General features: G+C 48.3%; 1 protein-coding gene across 3 annotated transcripts in view; it reads left to right on the top strand.

Annotated features, from left to right (window-relative positions):
* Positions 1 to 14,139, top strand: part of TEX11 (testis expressed 11) — a 1,490,225-nt gene that overhangs the window by 943,669 nt on the left and 532,417 nt on the right. For all 3 annotated transcript variants that reach the window (XM_063937124.1, XM_063937125.1, XM_063937123.1), the window contains exon 15: positions 2,866 to 2,951. In XM_063937124.1, the coding sequence (XP_063793194.1) occupies positions 2,866 to 2,951 (86 nt within the window). The remainder of the gene's footprint in view (positions 1 to 2,865; positions 2,952 to 14,139) is intronic.

Here is a 14,139-nt window from a genome sequence, read left to right as displayed (position 1 = left end):
GTGTCCTTTTTCTCTAACATCCTGGTGGATACTGGGGTGACATTAGTACCATGGGTTATAGATCGGGTCCATTGGAGCCTGGCACTTTAAGAAATTAGTCAGTGTGTGCTGGCTCCTCACCTCTATGCCCCTCCTGCAGACTTAGTTTAGAAAAGACTAAGTTCAGAAAAATGTGCCCAAGGAGCCGGGTGCATTCCTCTGGAGCTCCAGAGAGTTTTCTTCAGACTTTATGTTAGTTTGTTATTTTCAGGCAGCACTGGTTGGCAACCAGTCTGCCTGTGTCGTGGGACTTGGGGGGGGGGGGGGGGACCGAAGCAACTTAATATAGAGTTAATGGTTTGTATCCCCGCTGACAGGACACTGAACTCCTGAGGCACTGTTTCTCATGCCCCAGGGTGTGAGCCCACGCTGGCGCCATCCCTAACAGATGTCAAATAGACGCGTTGCGGTGAGTACTACACCGGGGTTCCAGTTAGTGGGTCCCCAGTCACAATGGCGACATTAGGGCGCGTCAGTCACCAGGCCTCAAGCTGCGGTGCCCACTGGGGACCCACTCTGGCGCAGAGTAAAAAGGTATACTAATCTCTATTTTTACACAATATGACATTAAAATGCCAGTATAATCTTTAGAAGGACCGTGCGCCATTGAAGGGGTGGGGCTTCCCGGAGAGCGGGACCAGAAGCTGAAAGGCACCATTTCCTGCTACTGCTGCTGACTACAGGCTGCACGCTGAGACTGCTCCTCCACAGTGGCCACTGAACCACTGATTATTCTGGTACCAGGGGGTCTTATAGAAAGGGGGGAGCATATATACAGCAGTTTTACCGCGTGTTCAATTTCAAGATGGAATCCCTAAGGGCGGTGATCTCCGGTCTGGAGGAGGAGGAGTTCCAGGTATCTCTGGATATCAAGGATGCATACCTTCATATCCCAATATGGTCGCCCCATCAGGCTTACCTTCGGTTCGCTGTACTGGATCAATACTTCCAGTTCCAGGCCTTACCCTTTGGTCTCTCCACAGCCCCAAGGGTATTCACAAAAGTCATGGAGGAAATGATGCTGCAATTGCGAAAAATGGTTGTCAACATAGTCCCATACTTGGATGATCTCCTGATAAAAGTGGTGTCCAGGGACCAACTGCTACACAGCATCGACTTGACAACTCGCCTGCTTACGGACCATGAATGGATCCTGAATTTCCAGAAGTCTCACCTGGAACCGTATCAGAGACTTCAGTTCCTGGGAATGATCCTGGGCACGGTATCTCAGAAGGTATTCCTTCCGATGGACAAAGCCTTGATGATCCAGGCTATGGTCCGCTCAGTGTTCAGACCCCGCAAAATCTCGATTCATCTTTGCATTCGATTACTGGGAAAGATGGTAGCCTGCTACGAGGCAATACAATACAGCAGGATTTATTTGCGTCCGTTCCAGCTGTATCTGCTGGACAAGTGGTCAGGTTCTCACCAGAGTATAACTCTCTCGCCAAAAGCACATATCTCCCTGTTGTGGTGGCTTTAGCTCTCTCATCTGGTGGAGGGTCGGTCTTTCAGCACCCACTCTTAGTCCCTACTGACAACAGATGCCAGTCTCAGGGGTTGGGGTGCTGTGACCCAGAGGGCCCAGTTCCAGGGGAAGTGGTTGAGTCAGGAATCTGCCCTTCCCATAAACGTCCTGGAACTCAGAGCAATTTACAATGCTCTTCTGCTGGCCGCCTATCTCCTTTGGAATCAAGCCATCCAGGTACAGTCGGACAATGCCACGGCGGTGGCGTACATCAACCGACGGAGGAACAAGAAGCAGGGCCACAATGCAAGAGGGGTCAAGCATACTCCTCTGGGTGCAAGCCAACGCAAGGTCCATCTCAGCCATATTTATTCCAGCAGTGGACAACTGGGAAGCGAACTTCCTCAGTAGACACGACCTCCATCCGGAGGAATGGGGCCTTCACCCTCAGGTGTTCCAACAACTGGTTCACCGGGGTGGGGCTGTCCACAGATAGACCTGATGGCTTCTCATCTCAACAAGAAGCTCCGTCGTTACTGTTCCAGAACGAGGGTTCCACAGACTAAAGCAGTGGACGCTCTGACAGCGCCGTTGTACTACCAGTATGTATACCTGTTCCCTCCAATCCCTCTCATTCCAAGAGTTCTAAAAAGACTCAAAAGGGAAAGAGTTCAGGCAATTCTAATTGCCACAGATTGGCCTCAACGGGCCTGGTACGCGGACCTCCTAACCATGTCTCTTGAAGAACCCTGGCCTCTGCCGCTACTCAAGGACCTTCCTCAACAAGGGCCATTCATCTATCCAGACTTACGGCTATGTTTGATGGCTTGGATGTTGAGAGGGAGATCTTAGCTGGAAAAGGTCTCCCATCCAAGGTTATTTCCATCATGGTCCAGGCCCATAAGGTGGTCACGTCCAAACATTACCACCATATCTGGAAGAAATATGTCTCGTGGTGTGAGGGTAGGAAATATCCTCCTGCGGAAGTTCGACTTGGACATTTTCTGCTTTTCCTGCAAGCAGGTGTGGATAAAGGCCTACAGTTAGGCTCCATCAAAGTTCAGATTTCGTCTCTCTCTATATTCTTCCAGAAACAACTAGTGGTACTCCCAGAAGTACAGACTTTCCTAAAGGGTGTTCTTCACATTCAGCCACCCTTTGTCCCTCCCTAGGCTTGAAGGCAAAATCATTGAACATCTGTGGCAAACCATCAATGGCCAACTTTAACTCTAACAAGGATTCCATGTGGGCGTGGTACTATACCAATCTGTACTGCAGTGGGATAATTTTTGGTGCTCTTACAGTTTTAGATCTTCTTAGACATCAACTGGCACTAATATTAAGGTGTTACTTTTCAGGACATTACACAGGAAAACAGTTGTCGCCACAGACCTTGAACTATTTGCACTTCATCTTATGGGATTGTGCAGCCAAAAGCTTTGAGGTCAGTATAGATTTTAGGAATAGTGCATTGTCAAGGGTTGTTTTAAAAGTTTTTTTCCCTAATTGTGTAGTCAGTACAATATAAATGCTACCCATTTATGTGATGTTACCCATATCAACCACAAGTTTCACTAAATCTACCCATATACTCTTTTCTGAACACTTTGTTCACACAGGCTTCTGACAATATAATGTAACAAAACATATAAAGATATATATATATATATATATATATATATATATTTATAGGAATTGGTGAAAATAAGCGCCCAAGAGTGTAGATGGTATAACTAGGTGAATATAAATGAAGGTATCAAGAGTGGATATATTGCAATCAGTTAAAAAACTTATCTGAAAACCAGAGAAGCTAAATTCAGGCGATGCTTCTTTGACGCTTAATACATGTTGAAAAAAAGAAGAGCAAACAAAGTGTGTACTGTTTTTTTGGTAAAATATCAAAATATATCACTGGCCAGAAATCATTTAGGCTTAATTAGGGAAACAGCATATTCCCAAGTATGCAATCAATATATAGCCTAGGCAGTGTATATATATATAAAAGATAAATTATTTAATACACGTAATGACATAAAAATACATTGAAATACATAAAATATGAATAGCTGTATGTCATGCGTACAGGATAACAGATTTTCTCTAACGTCCTAGTGGATGCTGGGGACTCCGTCAGGACCATGGGAATAGCGGCTCCGCAGGAGACAGGGCACATCTAAAGAAAGCTTTTAGGATCACATGGTGTGTACTGGCTCCTCCCCCCATGACCCTCCTCCAAGCCTCAGTTAGGTTTTTGTGCCCGTCCGAGCAGGGTGCAATCTAGGTGGCTCTCCTAAAGAGCTGCTTAGAAAAAGTTTTTTTAGGTTTTAAATCTCAGTGAGTCCTGCTGGCAACAGGCTCACTGCATCGAGGGACTTAGGGGAGAGATTTTCAACTCACCTGCGTGCAGGATGGATTGGAGTCTTAGGCTACTGGACATAGCTTCAGAGGGAGTCGGAACACAGGTCATCCTGGGGTTCGTCCCGGAGCCGCGCCGCCGACCCCCCTTACAGATGCTGAAGATCGGAGGTCCGGAAACAGGCGGCAGAAGACTCTTCAGTCTTCATGAAGGTAGCGCACAGCACGGCAGCTGTGCGCCATTGTTGCTACACACTTCTCACTGACCAGTCACGGAGGGTGCAGGGCGCTGCTGGGGGCGCCCTGGGCAGCAATATTAAATACCTTTAGTGGCAAAGAATACATCACATATAGCCATTAAGGCTATATGTATGTATTTAACCCAGGCCAGATTTCTCAAAACCCGGGAGAAAAGCCAGCCGGAAAAGGGGCGGAGCTTATTCTCCTCAGCACTCAGCGCCATTTTCCTGCTCAGCTCCGCTGTGAGGAAGGCTCCCAGGACTCTCCCCTGCACTGCACTACAGAAACAGGGTAACAAAGAGAAGGGGGGCATAAATTGGCGATATTTATATATTAAAAGCGCTTATAACAAAAACAACACCTTTTAGGGTTGTTTATATACATTTATAGCGCTTTTGGTGTGTGCTGGCAAACTCTCCCTCTGTCTCCCCAAAGGGCTAAGGGGGTCCTGTCTTCGATTAGAGCATTCCCTGTGTGGCTGCTGTGTGTCGGTACGTGTGTGTCGACATGTATGAGGACGATGTTGGTGTGGAGGCAGAGCAATTGCCGGTAATGGTGATGTCACCCCCTAGGGAGTCGACACCGGAATGGATGGCTTTAGTTATGGAATTACGTGATAATGTTAGTACATTACAAAAGTCAGTAGACGAAATGAGACGGCCGGAAAACCAGTCAGTACCGGCTCAGGCGTCTCAGACACCGTCAGGGGCTGTAAAACGTCCCTTACCTCAGTCAGTCGACACGGGTACCGACACAGATGAATCTAGTGTCGACGGTGAAGAAACAAACGTATTTTCCAACAGGGCCACACGTTATATGATCACGGCAATGAAGGAGGCTTTGCAGATCTCTGATACTGCTGGTACCTCAAAAAGGGGTATTATGTGGGGGGTGAAAAAACTACCTGTAGCTTTTCCAGAATCAGAGGAATTGAATGACGTGTGTGATGAAGCGTGGGTTAACCCAGATAGAAAACTGCTAATTTCTAAGAAGTTATTGGCATTATACCCTTTCCCACCAGAGGTTAGGACGCGCTGGGAAACACCCCCTAGGGTGGATAAGGCGCTCACACGTTTATCAAAGCAAGTGGCGTTGCCGTCTCCTGATACGGCCGCCCTCAAGGATCCAGCGGATAGGAGGCTGGAAACTAACCTGAAAAGTATATACACTCATACTGGTGTTATACTGCGACCGGCAATAGCCTCAGCCTGGATGTGCAGTGCTGGGGTAGTGTGGTTGGATTCCCTGACTGAAAATATTGATACCCTGGATAGGGACAGTATTTTATTGACTCTAGAGCAATTAAAGGATGCGTTTCTTTATATGCGAGATGCTCAGAGGGATATTTGTACTCTAGCATCAAGAGTAAGTGCGATGTCCATATCTGCCAGAAGAAGTTTATGGACGCGACAGTGGTCAGGTGATGCGGATTCCAAAAGGCATATGGAAGTGTTGCCATATAAAGGAGAGGAATTATTTGGGGTCGGTCTATCGGATCTGGTGGCCACGGCAACTGCCGGCAAATCCACTTTTTTACCTCAGACCCCCTCCCAACAGAAAAAGACACCGTCTTTTCAGCCGCAGTCCTTTCGCTCCTATAAAAACAAGCGAGCAAAAGGACAGTCTTATCTGCCGCGAGGCAGAGGAAAGGGTAAGAGAGGGCAGCAAGCAGCCCCTGCCCAGGACCAGAAGCCCGCCCCGGGTTCTACAAAGCCATCAGCATGACGCTGGGGCTTTACAAGCGGACTCAGGAGCGGTGGGGGGTCGACTAAAGATTTTCAGCAATCAGTGGGCTCGCTCACAGGTGGACCCGTGGATCCTGCAGATAGTATCTCAGGGTTATATGTTGGAGTTCGAAAGGTCTCCCCCTCGCCGGTTCCTAAAGTCTGCTTTACCAACGTCTCCCTCAGAAAGGACGACGGTATTGGAAGCCATTCACAAGCTGTATTCTCAGCAGGTGATAGTCAAGGTACCCCTCCTACAACAGGGAAAGGGGTATTATTCCACACTATTTGTGGTACCGAAGCCGGACGGTTCGGTAAGACCTATTCTAAATCTGAAATCCTTGAACCTGTACATACAGAAATTCAAGTTCAAGGTGGAGTCACTCAGAGCAGTGATAGCGAATCTGGAAGAAGGGGACTTCATGGTGTCCCTGGACATAAAAGATGCTTATCTGCATGTCCCAATTTACCCCTCACACCAAGGGTATCTCAGGTTCGTGATACAAGACTGTCATTATCAGTTTCAAACGCTGCCGTTTGGTTTGTCCACGGCCCCTCGGGTCTTTACCAAGGTAATGACCGAAATGATGGTTCTTCTACGAAGAAAAGGCGTATTAATTATCCCTTACTTGGACGATCTCCTGATAAGGGCAAAGTCCAGAGAACAGCTGGAAGTCGGTGTAGCACTAACCCAAGTAGTGCTTCAGCAACACGGGTGGATTCTGAATCTTCCAAAATCTCAATTGACCCCGACAACACGTCTGCTGTTCCTGGGAATGATTCTGGACACGGTTCAGAAAAAGGTGTTTCTCCCGGAGGAGAAAGCAAGGGAGTTATCCGAACTGGTCAGGAACCTCCTAAAACCAGGAACTGTGTCAGTACATCAATGCACAAGAGTCCTGGGAAAGATGGTGGCTTCTTACGAAGCAATTCCATTCGGCAGATTCCATGCACGAACATTTCAGTGGAATCTGCTGGACAAATGGTCCGGATCGCATCTGCACATGCATCAGCGGATAACACTGTCACCAAGAACAAGGTTGTCTCTCCTGTGGTGGTTGCAGAGTGCCCATCTGTTAGAGGGCCGCAGGTTCGGCATACAGGACTGGGTCCTGGTGACTACGGATGCCAGCCTACGGGGCTGGGGAGCAGTCACACAGGGAAGAAACTTCCAGGGTGTATGGTCAGACCTGGAGACGTCTCTTCACATAAATATACTGGAGCTAAGAGCGATATACAATGCTCTAAGCTTGGCAAAACCGCTGCTTCAGGGTCAGCCGGTGTTGATCCAGTCGGACAACATCACGGCAGTCGCCCACGTAAACAGACAAGGCGGCACGAGAAGCAGAAGAGCAATGACAGAAGCTGCAAGGATTCTTCGCTGGGCGGAAAATCATGTCATAGCACTGTCAGCAGTGTTCATCCCGGGAGTGGACAACTGGGAAGCAGACTTCCTCAGCAGACACGACCTTCACCCGGGAGAGTGGGGACTTCATCCGGAAGTTTTCCACATGATTGTGAACCGTTGGGAAAAACCAAAGGTGGATATGATGGCGTCTCGCCTCAACAAAAAACTGGACAGATATTGCGCCAGGTCAAGAGACCCTCAGGCAATAGCTGTGGACGCTCTGGTAACACCATGGGTGTACCAGTCAGTGTATGTGTTTCCTCCTCTGCCTCTCATACCAAAGGTACTGAGAATTATTCGGAAAAGGGGAGTAAGAACAATACTAGTGGCTCCGGATTGGCCAAGAAGAACTTGGTATCCGGAACTTCAAGAGATGCTCACGGAGGATCCGTGGCCTCTACCTCTAAGAAGGGATCTGCTTCAGCAGGGACCTTGTATGTTCCAAGACTTACCGCGACTGCGTTTGACGGCATGGCGGTTGAACGTTGGATTCTAAAAGAAAAGGGCATTCCAGAGGAAGTTATTCCTGCCTTGATTAAGGCTAGGAAGGAAGTGACCGCACAACATTATCACCGCATTTGGAGAAAATATGTTGCGTGGTGTGAAGCCAAGAAGGCCCCAACGGAAGAATTTCAATTGGGTCGATTCTTACATTTCCTGCAGGCAGGATTGTCTATGGGCCTCAAATTGGGGTCTATTAAAGTTCAAATTTCGGCCTTATCAATCTTCTTCCAGAAGGAATTGGCTTCAGTGCCTGAAGTACAAACTTTTGTCAAGGGTGTACTACATATACAGCCCCCGATTGTGCCCCCAGTGGCACCGTGGGATCTAAACGTAGTTTTGGATTTTCTCAAATCTCATTGGTTTGAGCCTCTCAAATCTGTAGATTTGAAGTATCTTACATGGAAAGTAACCATGCTACTGGCCCTGGCTTCAGCCAGGAGAGTTTCAGAGTTGGCGGCTTTATCGTACAAAAGCCCATATCTGATTTTCCATTCGGACAGGGCAGAACTGCGGACACGTCCTCATTTTCTCCCTAAGGTGGTTTCGGCTTTTCACTTGAACCAGCCTATTGTGGTGCCTGCGGCTACTAGCGACTTGGAGGACTCCAAGTTACTGGACGTTGTCAGAGCATTAAAAATATATATTTCAAGGACAGCTGGAGTCAGAAAATCTGACTCGTTGTTTATATTGTATGCACCCAACAAGATGGGTGCTCCTGCGTCTAAGCAGACGATTGCGCGTTGGATCTGTAGCACAATCCAACTTGCACATTCTGTGGCAGGCCTGCCACAGCCTAAATCTGTAAAGGCCCACTCCACAAGGAAGGTGGGCTCATCTTGGGCGGCTGCCCGAGGGGTCTCGGCATTACAACTTTGCCGAGCAGCTACGTGGTCAGGGGAGAACACGTTTGTAAAATTTTACAAATTTGATACTCTGGCTAAGGAGGACCTGGAGTTCTCTCATTCGGTGCTGCAGAGTCATCCGCACTCTCCCGCCCGTTTGGGAGCTTTGGTATAATCCCCATGGTCCTGACGGAGTCCCCAGCATCCACTAGGACGTTAGAGAAAATAAGAATTTACTTACCGATAATTCTATTTCTCATAGTCCGTAGTGGATGCTGGGCGCCCATCCCAAGTGCGGATTGTCTGCAATACTTGTACATAGTTATTGTTACAAAAATCGGGTTATTATTATTATTGTTGTGAGCCATCTTTTCAGAGGCTACTTCGTTTGTTATCATACTGTTAACTGGGTTCAGATCACAAGTTGTACAGTGTGATTGGTGTGGCTGGTATGAGTCTTACCCGGGATTCAAGATCCTTCCTTATTGTGTACGCTCGTCCGGGCACAGTACCTAACTGAGGCTTGGAGGAGGGTCATGGGGGGAGGAGCCAGTACACACCATGTGATCCTAAAAGCTTTCTTTAGATGTGCCCTGTCTCCTGCGGAGCCGCTATTCCCATGGTCCTGACGGAGTCCCCAGCATCCACTACGGACTATGAGAAATAGAATTATCGGTAAGTAAATTCTTATTATATCAAGCTTATCTGTCCATAAATAGCTGGAATGCATGCGTACAGAATTCAAAATTATCAAAGGCTTATCTGTCCATAAGAGGAAATGTCAGCAGGTAGTCCCAACGCGTTTCGTCCGTCATCAGTAGGACTTCATCAAGGGGATAGAATATATATATTTATGTTATAGTTTCTCTTTATATTATGTATATGACAGCAAAAATATGAACTACCCAAGGCATAGGGGGATGCAGTTAATTTACCAGCTGTCGGGATCCCGGTGGTCAGGAGACCACTTCCGGAATGCCGACAACCGGAGAGACAACCGGAGAAATGCCGCTGGTCGGAAGCTCGACCAGAGCCCCGAGCTCCCACTCGCGTGGTGGTCCATGCCACCACCCAAGGGGGAATACAATTCGCTCAACACCGGTCCCGAAGCGTGGAGAGCGCAGCAAGCCCACAAGGGGACTCGCTGTGCTCGCTACTGGCATTCTGGCAGTCGGGATTCCCACCGCCGGTGTTACATACCGCACCCAGCATAGGTTGTCTAATATTTACAAATTCATATAGAAAGCCAAGCAGAAAAGACAGTGCAATACTTTTCATCACATTGCACCTCTGGAGATTTCTGATACATTACACACATTAGGGGCACGTTTTACAGATGACATTAACTGCACTTAGGGTCTTACTGAACAAGGGACGCTAATGCGCGCATTATGCCCTTGTTAGGCCCAGTGCACACACGCAGGTCCCAATTTTTTTCGGAACCAAGCATGCAAATTTACTATGAATCGTGTTTTCCAGAAGCGTGTTTTTCATTGTAAATAAAGTGTAAAAATAGTGTAAAAAAAAAAGTAAATAATGAGGTCCCGCACCCACCCAAAGCATAACCAGCACCAGGCTTTTAGAGCTGGTCCTGATTCAGAAAATACAGAGAAAAGCGACGTGGGGGTCACGTTTATTTCAATGAACCAGCACCGAGCTCTTGAGTCGGTCCTGATGTTGGAAAAATGGGGAAAAAATAAGTAGGGTTCCCCGTATTTCAAGGACCTGCAGTGGACACTTACTAGTGGATTGGGGCGTAATGCCACAGCGAGGGGACACAGTTGATGGGGCCCCCGGCCAAAGCATTTATCCACTCCATGAACTAGTCATCCCAGTCCAGGGATTCCTCAAGAAATATAGACCTCCACAATAAACGTGACCCCCTCCTTAGTAGACCCCAGGCCTGGGCTGAAGCCGAGGGCTATACCTGGCACACCAGTGGGGGCCGAGTTGATAGCAGTCAAAGTTAGACTAAACTAATATTGTCCTTTAAAGTGGGACTACAAATCCCAGTAAGCTCCCCTTGTGTACCAATATTTCTGCAGCGGGGTACACTGTATTCCACAGGGAATAACATCGGGGTGTAGAGTAGGATCTTGATCCGAGGCACCAACAGGCTCAAAGCTTTGACTGTTCCCAAGATGCTCAGCACCGCCTCCTCTATAACCCCGCCTCCGTACACAGGAGCTCAGTTTGTAAGTTGGTGCCTGCAGTGCAGGCCGCTAACAGGCAGGGCTGCTCCAGCAGCCCTAAGAAGAGTTATTTTAAAGATATAATCAAGGGCTGCAGCAGAGGCACTCTAGTGCTAGATATCATTCAGATATCTCCAGCTGCAGCTCCATCACCTCCCTAAGCTGCGCTATATACTCCCACGTTCCTGGTTGCCGGGTACTAACAGCGGAGGCTCCAGTTCTTCACCCAGGGCACACACACTAACCGAAGTTCTCCGGGATTGCGTGGCCGCACTCAGGGAGGAGGTAAGAGGGTCCCCCATGCGGGCCGCACACGCTGGCGTGGACACTGTGGCAGTACAGGGACCCCACTAGACCACCAGGGCAAGGGCACAGGTCGGATTAGGCTATAATCCATTTTATTAAGGCCCGCAGCACCCGGTGGTGAAGTCCAGCAAGGGGATAAGGCTCTGATCTGTAGCCCCTCCCCCAGCCCCTGGGCGCCATTTAGAGTAAATGTTCCCGCCCTGGAGCTGCATCTCTCTGTCTCCCTCACTCACTGTCAGCGTTTGGGCACCATTACACACAGCTGCGCTGATTCTGAGAGTCCTGGGTGATGCCTCCTCTGTAAAGCCGCCTGCATCATGAGCGCTGTGCATTTACAGGACGCATAAGTATTCTACATGTCGTTTAGACAGTGTTAGTTAAGAACAAGTGCATACTTCAGGGTTATTTAGTACAAGTACCCTGTGATATTCATCCAGTTTTTACTGTGCATTGACATATCTATTATATACATAGCTTTACTCAGTAATAGTATTGCTAGTCCAGTGCAGTTTTATTATTTGTTATAATTCCTGCATTGTACATGTAACTGTGTGTGTGGGCATATAGCTGCTGGGTGATCTCTACTCCGTGTAACTCACTCCTACTGCTATCCGTATATTCTGTAACCTGAGGGGGCTCCGTGTGTCAGGGTTATTAGATAATATAGGTATTTCACAGGATGTACGTATTTTGTATTTTTCTCTGTTTTTCAGTCACATTTTACCTCAGAAATCCTCTGTTTGTGCTGTCACACTACACGGGTAGGTTTGTGTTAGGTATTATCTTTACTAATATTGTACTGTGTCGCCCGTGCTTTACGCTTTCATATCATGTCAGCTACAGGGGTCTGGGGCTGATTCCGCCATGCACGGTTATGATGTCCCAGATGCATTGGAGGATAACATGGCTGCGGAGGGTTCAGGTTTTGGGGGTTCTGTACCCCCCAGTCAGTTTGTAACAATGGGGGCACATCAGGGCTCGCCTTGGGCTGCTTTTTCTAATTTACTGACTACGCTGGTAACTAGACTTGTGCCCCCTATGGGTCCTCCTGAGCCTTATTGGCCTTATATGGTCCCTGCGGTTAATCTGCCATGGACAGATGCTCTGTCCACTCAGTTACAGCAACTGAATAACTCTTTGGGTAAAAGTGTTCCTGACCCTCGCCCGCCTAAGACTAAACCTAAGAAGTTCTCTAAGTGGGCTGTTACTTCCTCTCAATCCACGTATGTTCCGGATACCTCTTCAGATGAAGATGGCGTGTATACTGATCCCTCAGACTCTGATCATGACATTTCTGATGGGGAATCTGTTTCACAGGTGGATGTTCCTGATCTATTAGAAGCTGTTAGGCTCATTCTTCAGATTGATGATGATCCTGAGCCTACTACTACATCTAAGAAACCGGACAGGTTCAAACTGCAGAAGGTTACTAAATTAATTTTACCTTATTCTGACCACTTGGTTGGCATACGTCAGGAATCCTGGGAGAACCCAGGAAAGAAATTCACAACGCACAAAAAGATGCTATCCCGCTATCCCCTTGCGGCAGAATTGAGTAAAAATTGGGAAACACCGCCGCCGGTGGATTCGCAAATCGCTCGGCTGGTGGTGTCATCTGCTCTGCCTGTCACTACCGTCACTTCTCTCAAGGAACCAACGGATAAGCGGGTGGAGGGCTGCTTAAAAGCTATCTATACACTTGCACGGGCTGCGCATAAGCCCACCATTGCGACTACTTGGGCTACAGAAGCTATTGAGGCGTTGGCTCAAGAAATAGAGGCTGAGTTTCCGTCCAATTTTTCTGAACATGCTAGACAATGTCTCTCTTATATTGTCACAGCGTCTCATTACATTAAAGAAGCAGCTTCCGATGCAGGTGTTCTTCCGGCCAAGGCTGCTACAACATCCATTTTGGCTCGCCGTATTCTCTGGTTGCGGTTCTGGTCGGTAGACTTGGACTCTAAGAAAACCCTGGAGGTGCTCCAGTTCAAGGAAACATCCTCTTTGGTGAGGATCTCAACAAGATTGTCACTGACTTGGCATCTGCTAAGACTGCATGTCTACCTAGTACTACTCTTTCGGCCCCAAAGGCTAAGAGTACTTCTCTTCGTTCCTTTCGCCCTCCGGGTAAAGCAAAGGGTCAGGCATATCCGAAACAGTCTCGCACTTCCGAAACCACTAAGCCCAAGCCTAAACGTGCCTGGGCTGCCTGTCAGCCGGCTTCCAAATCTGACAAGTCTGCGGCATGATGGAGTGGGCCTTCCCCTCCAGTTCACCCAGGTATGGTTGCAGACCACTTCAGATGCTTGGGTATGGGAAGTCGTCACTCAAGGATATGCTATATCCTTCAAGACACGTCCCCCTCCTCGCTGACGGACATCCCTTCGGATCAGGTGAAGGCAACAACTCTCTGTTTAGTAGTGCAATCCCTCCTGGACACCGGAGTGGTAGTGCCGGTACCTCTAGCTCAGAGGGCCAAGGGGTACTATTCAACGCTGTTCCTAGTCCCCAAACCGAATGGTTCCTCCCAGCCCATTCTCAACCTCAAATCTTTGAACAAGTTTGTGAGGGTTTCCAAGTTTCGTATGGAGACCCTTCACTCTATTGTCCTGGCTGTGGAACCAGGGGACTATATGGTATCCCTGGATATAGAGGATGCTTACCTGCATATCCCCATTGCCATGTCACATCAGCAAAACCTGTGGTTTGCTTTGGGCAATCTCCATTACCAATTCCAGGCCTTACCGTTTGGTCTGACCACGGCTCCGCAAATTTTTATCAAGGTCATGGCAGTTATGACGGCTTCACTCCACCATCGGTGCATCCGGATCCTGCCGTATCTGGACGATCTAGTGGACAAGTGGGGCCTACCAGATGTAGACCTGATGGCGTCTCGACACAATCACAAAGTTCTGGTCTTCGGCGCAAGAGCAAGGGATCCTCAAGCGGCGTTCGTGGACGCACTGGCAATCCATGGAACTTTCAGCTGCCGTATGTGTTCCCTCCGGTGTCACTCCTGCCCACAGTAGTGAGGAAGTTTAAGCAAGAAGGAGGAATCCTT

The sequence above is a fragment of the Pseudophryne corroboree genome, chromosome 8, assembly GCF_028390025.1.
Source record: "Pseudophryne corroboree isolate aPseCor3 chromosome 8, aPseCor3.hap2, whole genome shotgun sequence".
Taxonomy (NCBI): Eukaryota; Metazoa; Chordata; class Amphibia; order Anura; family Myobatrachidae; genus Pseudophryne; species Pseudophryne corroboree.
The sequence above is the reverse complement of the archived record's forward strand: the minus strand, read 5'-3'. Positions and strand labels throughout refer to the sequence as shown.